At 36.4% G+C, this 11,751-nt stretch overlaps 1 protein-coding gene across 1 annotated transcript; it reads left to right on the top strand.

Annotated features, from left to right (window-relative positions):
- The first annotated feature begins 42 nt into the window (after nucleotides 1–42).
- On the top strand, nucleotides 43–9,996 carry LOC114531715 (dual oxidase maturation factor 1-like). Its single transcript, XM_028553326.1, has 11 exons — nucleotides 43–178; nucleotides 1,861–2,058; nucleotides 5,084–5,141; nucleotides 5,729–5,863; nucleotides 6,405–6,496; nucleotides 7,106–7,112; nucleotides 7,519–7,672; nucleotides 7,749–7,963; nucleotides 8,724–8,986; nucleotides 9,082–9,284; nucleotides 9,536–9,996. Exons 2-11 carry the CDS (start codon nucleotides 1,897–1,899, stop codon nucleotides 9,549–9,551), a joined length of 1,305 nt encoding a protein of 434 aa, XP_028409127.1. The 5' UTR covers nucleotides 43–178; nucleotides 1,861–1,896; the 3' UTR covers nucleotides 9,552–9,996.
- The last annotated feature ends 1,755 nt before the right edge of the window (nucleotides 9,997–11,751 follow it).

Here is an 11,751-nt window from a genome sequence, read left to right as displayed (position 1 = left end):
AAGCTGTGTTTACCAATGCATGACCGAACATATATCCTGTATAACCCACCAGGAAGCTAATGTAAAAACGAAAACAAGCAGCACAGGAATTTGCTGATCGATTTGATATACCAGGAATTCTTTAACTAACCGTTTATACTTTCTCAGAAAAAGCGAAAATTCAGCTGATATCAGGCAGGTCAGTATCTATCTATTGTCTTACTGTATATATGTTTCGCTTCGAATACAACCGGAAACTTTGCAACTATCGCGTGCATTTCAAAAGAGTATAGACTTAGCAAACAAGTGAAACAACGCCTCCGAGCATTTCACTTCAACGACCGAGCAAAGATTAAGGTGAAGTAAAATTACATTTAATAATTGTTGACGCATAAAGGGGTAATATGCTATACTATAAGAAGTAGGTTACTAACTGTAGTGTTTAAAGTCACCATGTATATATACATAGTTGTAGAATGTAGTTAATGAATCTCGTTATATATATTGTGTCCTTGACCGTATGGAAATTGTCGACAGCAATTGCAAATTAAAATGTTTAAATTGAAGGATGATTTCTTAAAAAATAACTAGTGTTCCTAGTTTATTCGTCTGCAGCAACGACTACAGAAAATTCACTGTTTGTCTCAGGATACCATGCTATGAAGGATGCCATTACAATGATTTTGAAAAAATGTATACAATGCATGTTCTATTTATTAATCGACTTAAAGTATGACAAATTGTCAGACCTCTTTCGAGTTGGCGCTAGCTGTATGCATGGGTTGAAATACAAATATGTAGATACAACAAGATGCCATGATTATCGTTACGCTGGAGCAGAAACTATTGACATATATATGTCTTGAAATGTATGCCTATACTTATGTAGTATTTAGCTATAGTATCTAACTACATTGGTTACAGTATATCTAACTAGGTTAAGACTGCGAATCGTATGATATAATCGTGGCCAATAGATCTTTAAAAATACTCCAATATCTGCCTTGTCCGCATGTTTCCTGTACGCCACTAACGCCGCCAGGAGGTTATAAAAAATTGTGGAATGTGAATATATATGATAAACTAATAATCAATACCGGTAATTATTCTAATTTATTCAATAATATCAATAATATATTTTAAGTGTAGGAATAATGAGATCACTGTCAATGTGTTGTGACTTGAAACAGGTCGTTACGAGTAATAAGTAGTGAGACTAAAAGATATCTTTAGTCAACAAAAGGTCTTTTAGGTGAAAAAAGACCCATTTTTAAAGTCTTTTGAGACGTAAACATCGACCTTATAAGTTATAATTGTTTAATTGTAGAGCGTAATCTTTAGTGGTCAGGGTTGTATCAAACAGAAAATCATTCTAGGGGGGACTAGGCTTGCGTAGCAACCGGTTGTATAATATCTGAGCACGATCGAATACATCTTTGTGTTTTTCACTTTTAACTTATAAAAATCTTCCAAAAAATTGTGAAAACGTTTACTGGCGTCCTGGGTTAATTTTATGAACAATTGAGATCTCAAAATCCACGGTCATAATAATTAATCATAGGCCATAAGCATTGCCATAGGTATTTTGAGACCGATGCGAAAGGTAATCTCTGCGTAGGTAATTTCACTGAGTAAACCCCTGGGTTAAAGTTCCTTTATGAATTATTTTAGTACTAAGATTTAGTAAATTTTGCCTGGACCACTGTATTGTGACAAACAAGACATCTACGAAACATCTATAAACAAGACATCACATGAGATATTTCGCTTTTAATATAAATTGTATCTATATCAACGAGAAATTTTCGCAAAGCGGGGTGACTCATTGGGTGGGCGGCGGGCAGGCTTTCGCTTGCTTAAGCATTTTGTCGTTTTTTTTAGGAAGTGTATATCAAATATTGAAACTCTCTGGTAAAAATGGGTCTCTACGACGCATTTCGAACTAAACCATTTCAAACAGCATATGGAGAAAATAAAACTGCTGTAACAGTAGATGTGTTAGAAGTTGGGTTGATTCTAGCTTTCGTTTTGTTGGCGTTTTCATTCTTGGTTGTACTGCCTGGCTTCCGGCATAAAGAGGTAAGGAATCGAGACGAGAGGGTATCATATTACTACCGTACCCAACACATTGTATTGATTTATTGTGCATTGTTAAATTGTAAAAATAGAAAAGTCAATATAGGAAAAGGGGAATAGGAACCTACGGTACTTACCCACTGATGCAAACAAACTTTGCTATTGGTTTATATTTATAATAACAAGAAAACACGAATCATAAACACTGTTCACTATTGTTACAAAAAGCCAATCACAAAACTCGATCATATTTGGAAGATACTTACTGGCAAGACATGGGAAAAGTGTAATTTATTTTTGTCACAATCATGTTTATCAAACGCAAATATAACTATCAGCTAACCCTGTCCACATGATAGAACAGAAAATTGCCATCAAGCCTCAGTCTCGGCCTAAAAAGGTCATATACTATATCACCGGCTTTAACAGTCATAAAATCCCTGGAGAAATATGCTTTAGATTAATTAAAGCCATTTCAGAATCACTGGCAGATTGCATTTAATATTGGTGGTGCGTTCTTCATAAATGCTAACAATGTTTGAAAAAAAATATCTTTTCGGTTCTTTTTCTTGCATTAAAGAAACTCTTTGAAATATGGATGTATAAATAGACACTTAATGATTTCCGAAACTATGAGTGGTAAAATTGAAAGATTACCGGCGTTTATGAAAGTGGAAAAGTATAATGAAAATCCGTAGCAATATCATATAAACTGCCAAGGACCGTGAATTGGTCACAGGTTACATTGTTTTTAAATGGTGTTATCTTCCAAATGAGCCATGTTTTCCTAATAGACGCGCCCGACCCTGGTACCAGGAACCAGGTCAAGGTTAGGGATTAGTTTCGGTTCCTTTCGGCCTCCCTCCTTATAACAGGTCCCGACGCGATAAAGTTTTAAAAATTCTTATCATGCCTGAATCAAAAAACGTCCTTGTGCATTTATACGAACATTTAGACTTATAAATTTTTCTTTTCAAACTTCGAAATTTTGTCAACATGCAACACACACTAGGCCATGTTGAGAGATTCTATACAGTTCAATCAATATGTTCGTGTACAAATTTACATAAAATAGCTATTGCCTGCATGATATAGCCTATAGCTATTTGAGATAACAATATAGTTGAAACATCCTTGGAAGAACGCATCGATGATAATGTAGTACTGATATAACTGTCTAAAACAGACACTTCCCGACGTTTCGACCTAAGTGTCTTCTTCAGAGGGGTAAGTATGATACTATACTGAAACGTATTCTTAAAACGTAATCTATAGAATAGCTCCTTGTTTATCAGCTGAAACGTATTCTTGAACTATATAATGCCAGAATTATTGCTTTATCACCATAAGCAGTGAACGAAGTTAAATCAATTTTGAATGAAGTAAAATTTGTTCCTTGAAAATTTCTTGTTAGAATGACAAGATATAAGCAGCCAACATTTAATATAAAATGAAGTATTCAATATTTTTATCGTGTATAAGAATTTATCACAGATACTACTATTATCTTACATATATTTGACGCCGTCATCATATTTTCCGCCTCTAAACAATGACGCAGTTATTATATTTTTCCCCTCCAAGAATGCACAGTGGTAGAAAAAAGTGAAAGTTAAAAGAAAAACGTTAACAAGGCCTGCTAGTTTTTAGATATACTGAACTATAAAACTGTACACAGCTACTGTATAGTCTGCGGCGCGGTTTATTACTATACATCCAACAGTGCATGGTTGTGTAAATGGTCAACAAAAGCCAATATATGTGATCAATAACAAATCACGAAGGCGTATAAAAGGAAGCGAGCAAATATCAACTGCTGTTTCGCAATCGTCTGAGTTTGGAAATCGAAACAATGGAAAAATGTGAAAAACATCACGCGCGCATGGTTTTCGCAACAACATCCGCTCAAATTTCCTGTTTCGTTTGCCATCAGTGGTATATCGCTTTGGGTCATCACCAAATTTGACATTGGAGCACGTGGTGATAAACTCTAAAAGGCAAACCACTGGAAATAATCTTGTTGTTTGTCATGTGTATATTGAGCACATATTGAGTTTGCATTGAGCGCAATGGAAAGTACTTATGATAACGTGGGTTTCCATGAGTTTGGTTCTTTGAAAATGGCATTCCTGGTAGCCAGGAGGTTAGATGTCCACGCGGAGGCGGAATTCTCGTTATATTAGTTGAATTGTCGGATGTTTTTTAATCACACCTCGCATCCTTGTAACATGCTTGACGTTATTGATTTCGAAGTTATTGTGAAGAACATGCTTCATGCCAATATATTTGCACTGATGATGGTCCGGACTTGCGGACCGAAGGCTCTGCAAGACTAAATCTACGTAGTGTTTCCACCAGCAAATGTCCAAAATTATATATCGCCATGCCAACTCTCAAAGAACTTAATATGCTTGCAGTTTATGACGACCCGAACGGGTTTATTAATCCTAATGAATCTTACAATGTAACAAAGTATCCTCACAACATCATGCATGTTTCAAAATGAAGATTTATTACCATTAACACTGAATAAAAGAAATCTTTGAAAGAGCTTTGAAAAATCCCCTTCCGTTCAAATGGCATCCTACGGCAAAAACACAAGTAATTAAAATTGATTAAAATTGTTGAAATTTTCTTAAATATTTATAAATACACGTACTTCTTGCAATGATACATGAAAGGCAATAATTTGCGTAGGAAGTTGAAATCACTCTTATAAATAATTGTATTGAAGCGGGAAGTAGCTACATGTATTTCGTAATACAAAGAAATTGTTCGAAAGAAAATACGTGCACTCTGCTCTCGCAATAATCTGCTACATCGTTTGCCACGTTTAGACACAGTTTATTCTTTTAGTCATTCTGATTTAAGATTTTACAAAATTGCCAAATAGACTCGTCAGCACTTTTTTGTCGTCACTCGTCGGCAAAAACATATTTTTTAAATTATAGTCATTAGCGCCCATTCAATTGTGTGGGTGACTGTTTTGATGTAATAATCGTTCATATTTTGTCTAAAATTATTTCAGCGTCTCTATGTGACTATTCGAATTGTCGTCAGTTTGTTCATTGGTGCAGTCATAATACGTAAGTGATCTATGATCTATGTGGATTGTTAGTGTTTGGATAAAGGGTATATTTAGGGATGAATTTAGGATAACAATGGATATTCCGGTGGTATCACCGGAATGATAGTGGATATATTGCAAAAAGAGGGATATAAATGGATAGATGGAGGATGATTTGATCCATCCTCAATCTAACCAGGTAGCGGCATTTTTAGCTTCTTCAAAAATTGTCCTGACAAATTGTGTTCGGCAACGGCCTATGATATAGACGAAGGCCTTCGAATCGTCTAGAAGTATGCTTTTGAAAATATCAGTTGCTCTACCCTTTGTGATGAGGTGATTTTTGAAGAAGCTACCGCACTGCCGTCTCGTTGATTGAAGATATTTGAAAGGAACTTTCTCAATAGATAGTGGACAGGTTATCTAAAAATTAGCTTTTAAGAAACCAGACTTAAAATTTGAACAAATATTTACCTAAGGTGGAAGATTAGATTTTGGTTGCGGAGGACAACCGGCAAATCTTTGTAGCGGCTTGAGTAAGAGCAGTTTGAAGATTAAGAGGCTAGATTAGAAAAACGTTCTGATAAAACTATATACCATCTTTAGTTTCCAATTTCGGTATGGAATGGGAACACGCTGAAATTGAGACGAAGACGTTGTACAAGGCTTTCTCGGGGAAAGAGATCGAGGCACATATCGCTATCAAGATTGGTTTAAGAGGCGTTAACATCACAATGAAAGGTAAGGAGCATCTGTCTTATCACATTACGTCTTCTATCAGCCAGTATTCTTGTCGAGTAAACTACACGTCAATCAACAGACTAGACTAGCTTCCTATCTTCAATGGTCATTTTTTATACCATGCATTCGTAAGCGTTTTTCAAAGATGCATGGTGCCTATACAACCCCAAGGAATTCGAATTAAGGAACGCCGAAACGATGCGAATTCAGGAAGGGGGCAGATTTTCATGAAAGGACACTTCTGTATTTACGCGTACGCTAATGAGTGTTTGCAAAACACATAGCTGAGCTTGTTGAACTTTCGGTCATATTGTCTGTTAGTCTGTTGGTATATTGTATATTGTCTGTTAGTTGTCATATCACTTGTTTGCAGGTTTTCTTGAAGCTCATTCGTTGCATTTTTAACGTTGTCTAAAGCAGTTTTACAAACTATAGCCCAATCCTTTAAATAAAAAGGGCATATTTGCCCCACTTGCCCCGGATAATCAGATACAGGTCCCCTTGCTGCCCCCCTCAATTCCTTGATTTTAATTATTTTTAGGTGTACCTGACGTGAATGTCAAGCTGGACAATACGACAGTTGAAAAAGTGGACTATAACGAGAGATTTCACTGGAACTCACCTTGGGGATTGGTTTTCCATTGCGTTACAGCATTCTGCATTTTCTTATCTTTAAACCTATTGTAAAAATGGACGAATTGAAGTGATCATTCTAGATATATGTAGGTCTTTCTAGGACGGTTATCTAACTGTCCTGTAGGATTCTACCAGCTCCAATGGTTCTTTATAAAATCTTTAACGCCAAACATTATAATATGACCCAGAGCACTCCCAATCTCCCCGAATTCTTTAATTGAACAGATTTGCAGAATCCTATTTTTTACGTCAATCATTGGAACAAATTTGTTATGCGCATGTGTTTAGTAAAAATATCATTTAAAAAGCGATTATTATAGGTAACAGTGCAAATACGAATAAACATGCACGTATGGATATCTCACAACTGAGACGGTTTTCCACTAAAAAGTGTTTGTTTAATCCTGTACCTTAGAGGCGTAGGAACCGGGGGACACAGGGGGCACGTGCCCCCCCCCCGCCAGAAATTTCACGGGACCAAAAGTGCCTTTTTGTGATAAAAAAATGCCTTATGGGGGGAAACTGATGCATAAATACTATTTTAAGATGGAAGCTCCCCTTGTTTTCTACGTATGCCCACTTACACGTGCCTAAATCTTTTTGTAGAGCATAAGTATAAACCACACTAGTGGTTTCCTTGTAGCTTTGGCAATCAAACCGTCCCTATACATATTTTTAGCTGCCTTAACCCAACCCCAATCTCTGGATGCTTTCTACGCCCTATTGTACCCTCCAGTACACAACCCTTAATCCCTCAAGTCCCGCCTTTCATTTGGTTGAACTGGGAGTGGCAGTATAACTGTGCAATCATGAAACTGTGAAGTTTAAAAACGTTCCTAAAAAGGTCTTTTGTAGTTCTATCAGTTCAATTATCATTCAACCTCGTCCCAGGGCATTCGCTCCTGATTCGCTCTGCTTGATCATCCTGTCCGGATTGTTCAACAAAAGCCATTTCTTAAATCTTAATATTATGATATAACATGAAATCTATTCTTAAACATTCTACCCTTTTCCTACAGCTGCTAATATTAATCGTGAATTCCGCGAAGCCCAATACAAAGGTCTACCTTACGCTATATTATGGATAGCCGAATACTTCACTATTGATGGGGAGAATATCCGATGGGGAAGATCATATCGTATGGCCGGGTTTTATACCCATATTATGTTATGGTATGTGCATAATTTAACTCTAAAAAAACTCTTCATTGTCATCGTCACCATTATCACAATCTTTACTATATTCTAGGACAGCCTTTGCGACATGGTTGATCACAATTATTCTCTTCTTCGTGGTGATATCTTACGGAGCATTATTCCTGGGTATAACTGGTGGCATCATGGTGATAGGAAACATTATCTATGGTACACTGCGCTGGGGTACAGACTTAAAAATACCGTTTAATTCTCATGCTATACTGGAGCCATCATATGGCTGGTGTTTTTACCTTTCCCTACTTACAGGTAGGTTTATTATTAAGGCGCTGTTACAATATGCAACTTTCCTTGCAACTTGCAATGCAATTCTACTCATTTATTAGCATTTATTACGATCTGCTAACGTTTTCTTGGCAATTAGAACAATCTTTACAAATTGACATCCCTCAAAATGATAATTGCATCGCAAGTTGCAAGGAAAATTGCATAGTGTAACAACAGCACCCTTAGTTCCAAATCTGACTCAGTAGTTCAACAGTAAACTATTTTCTGTAGACGTCCAACTATTTATATTATCATTCATAGTTTGTGCTGAACATTTAATGCATGGGTTACAATGTTCAACAAGTTACAAGTGGGGTTTCAAGCTAGGATTATCAGATATCTCCAGTGTTTCTACAGTATAAAGGGAAATACTTTAAAAAGTGCTACGTTGTTTTTTATAATGGTTAAGTAAGGATTGGCACTTGGTATCAGGGCCATAGAAAATAAAATAAAAAGGATTGCCAACAATAAATCGCGCGCAGTTTCAAATCTGAGTTATCCTGTCTTTATAAAGCATTTCGAGTTATTTAAAGCAATGTTCCTGTTCGCATTTTTTATAGAAACGCTTTTATTTTGCATAGCTTTTCCTCAAATGCATAAAAATATTTGTCTGGACTCTGAAAAATAAATTGATAGCAAATTATTTTATTAAAATAGGAATCCAATAAACTGCATTAACATGCACTGTATACGTCTCTTAGTCCTAAATTCTTTCTTATCATGCCATTTCATACATTTCCAGGTTTAGCCTGTATAATCCTGGCTGTGGTGATCTACATAATTGATCTAATCAACCCGACAGCGACCGCTTCATTCTTCAACATCGATATTCTCACGACTTTCGAGGACGCTGTTTTAGTTAAGTCGAAACGTGAGTCCGATGAAGATGACGATGAAGGTATAGGAAGTGGGGAACCCCAAGATATAAAGCTTGTTGAACCAAATGCCAATGCTAATGGTGAGCCGAGAGCTGAAGATGGTGAAGAAGTTTATGGGAATATTGAGGTATGAGACCGGGATGAGACAGACTACTGATCTGTATTAAAATCTGGATGGGACGCAGTTTTGACATAACTCTAAATCATTATCCTCACTTTCAGACAATCACAAAATTCCGACCGCGCACCCGCACTGGACTGGGTTTGACTCGCCGTAACCCTCGAGCTCCACGTGCAGCTCCCCGGGCGAAACCGCCGCCACCCCCTGCTGACGATAACGATGAAGATGATGACAACCTGTACGCCAACGTTCCGAGACGGGGGGTGACAGTAAAAGTCACCAATCCACAATACGTCGAAAAAAAGTAAGTTTCAGTAGACGTCACAGAAATGGAAGTGAATTTCGTTCTTTAACCAATAGGTATATTTGGAATAGCATTAAGACAGGAAACGTGGCAACAAACATTTGAATTAGATATTTCACGTCAATTGAGATACTCATCGTATCATTATATTAAAAAAGCCTCTGCCTGCATACTGACTTGACTTTGACGTTTACACGCTTGTAATTTGTAAATATACATTATTTCAAACATGTTTCTTTCTGTTTTTGTAGATTCGATCCACTGTAAACCGCACCCGCACCACCATAACGGATTAGCCAACGTTGCATATCTCTATGAACCATTTTACTTCATGTTATCATTATGTACTAAGTTGATTTACCACGTTCAAACTGTCAATGGCATCTTATTGGGTGTACGTTTATATAAAACTAAATATTTTTCATTGCAAGTGCATGGTATCCCTATGACAGGTATATATATGCGGCGTTCAGACACAGTGCCCTAGAAAGGGACCCACCTTTCAGAGGTAGCATTCGATAATCTGCTTTGAGAGCCAGTTTGTACTTCGGGCACCAGTACCAGGCACCAAGTCTAAACGCAGTAATTCAATATTTTTTATATCACCATTCTTTCTAATAATTATTCATATACTTTTAAAATATAAAAATTTTTGCTTATTCAAAACGTTTGTGACCACACGAAGATCGCATAGTGTTAATGAAGGCTGTTGTGCCAGGAATTTGGCCCGCCAAAATTTGCCGTTTTGTGAGTAATATTTTCCAGGAAATATGACATGCATCTTATCAACTTACATATATATATATATATATATATATATATATATATATATATATATATATATATATATATATATATATATATAACCAACAAGTATTCCCACACTGCTCGGTAGCAAAGACATATAGGAAACAATTGTAACAATTGTAACTACCACGGCCAGAAGTAAAACTAAAAGATTTTATTAAAAATATACTAAGCTTAGTATATTTTTAATAAAATCTTTTAGTTTTACTTCTGGCCATGGTAGTTACAATTGTTTCCTATATATATATATATATATATATATATATATATATATATATATATATATATATATATATATATATATATATATATATATATACATGCACAGTATCAGTACAAATTTTCAGCGAGGAGAAATTTCCTTTGACATCTGTTCGGAAATTTGGTCCCCTCGAAAACATACTTTACAGACTCTCGCTGTAAGCTCAGAAATCGTGAAGCTTCTTCCTAAAGATAGGTAGATTTACAGATAGCAGCTCGTGACCTAAGTTATAACAAGTTGTTTAGATGTAAAAATTCAGTCACGTAACATAAAATTTGTCAGAATAACAACCATACTCCAGCAAACAATGATATCCTGCGTTGGCGAATGTGTGTTAATATGCACGCAGCTAACAACTAGGAAGTTAAATATACAAATTTGCATACAAACATATGAAAGACACACAAAAACAGTCAAATTAAGACGGAGGCAAATTAAGACAGAGGTTACATTCACCTTACAAAACCGTCAGTATTTTAAGTAATCAAACAAGAGCGCATCTTGATCACCAAAAGAGAGCTATTTTTGGTGTTTAGTCGAAGAAAGAGTTGCAGACGCGACGAACAGAAACAAATTTGTTGCGGAAGACGGAATAAAGGTATTTCCAACGTTACCTGCATAAGTATTTTAGTGAAAAAGAATAATCCTAAAGTAGCGGAAACTGCGCTAAACCTCAGCAGGCGGGGGACGGGGGAAAGATTTTTACTGACATACATTGCAAGCCAACAACGATTATGAAGCAAAATGGATCGTGTGAACAGACCTTTATACTGTGGTTGCATGGGTGTTAAAGCAACCTAGTTCAGATTTTCCGCGTACTGCGTGTTAGGTGTTGGTAGGAAGTAAAAAGGACTGGTGTCTAGACGGGTATTACTAATTTCAATACGCCAAAGTGATTCGCATGAAGGGAATCATGTAAACTACCGCTAAAGACAATGACAGATAATGAAGAGTAGGATAAACTACTTACTATGTTTATTGTTGATATGAACGACATCAAACGACTTGTCCAAACGTGTACCTGCGTAAACGTGAGACTTGTCATGCCAGTATAGGGTAGATTAAAGTCCCTATCACCTTCGTTACAAGACTTCTTATTAAGTGACTAATCTTTCTTTTGTCTTAATGTAATCGTGACATAGTGGAGCCAATCATAAAAAACTCTTACAATTATCTTATAACTCACACGACATACGATGGCCATATCAGCTGTACTTAGCCACGCGATCCTCAACATAAACTTTCACATTAACTATACTCCTCCACTTCAGCTATTTTCATACGTAACCGTCCCAGGAATGCCTGCATGTAAGTAACTATCACTTTAAAACCCGCGACAGTCGTGACTTTGCCGCAAGTTCAAAGTAAAGTAAAACCACACACATGCATGCGGAGAAA

Source organism: Dendronephthya gigantea, unplaced genomic scaffold (genome assembly GCF_004324835.1).
Source record: "Dendronephthya gigantea isolate DGI-Jeju-01 unplaced genomic scaffold, DenGig_1.0 000074F, whole genome shotgun sequence".
Classification (NCBI taxonomy): domain Eukaryota; kingdom Metazoa; phylum Cnidaria; class Anthozoa; order Malacalcyonacea; family Nephtheidae; genus Dendronephthya; species Dendronephthya gigantea.
This window is presented reverse-complemented; position numbering and strand designations above follow the sequence as displayed.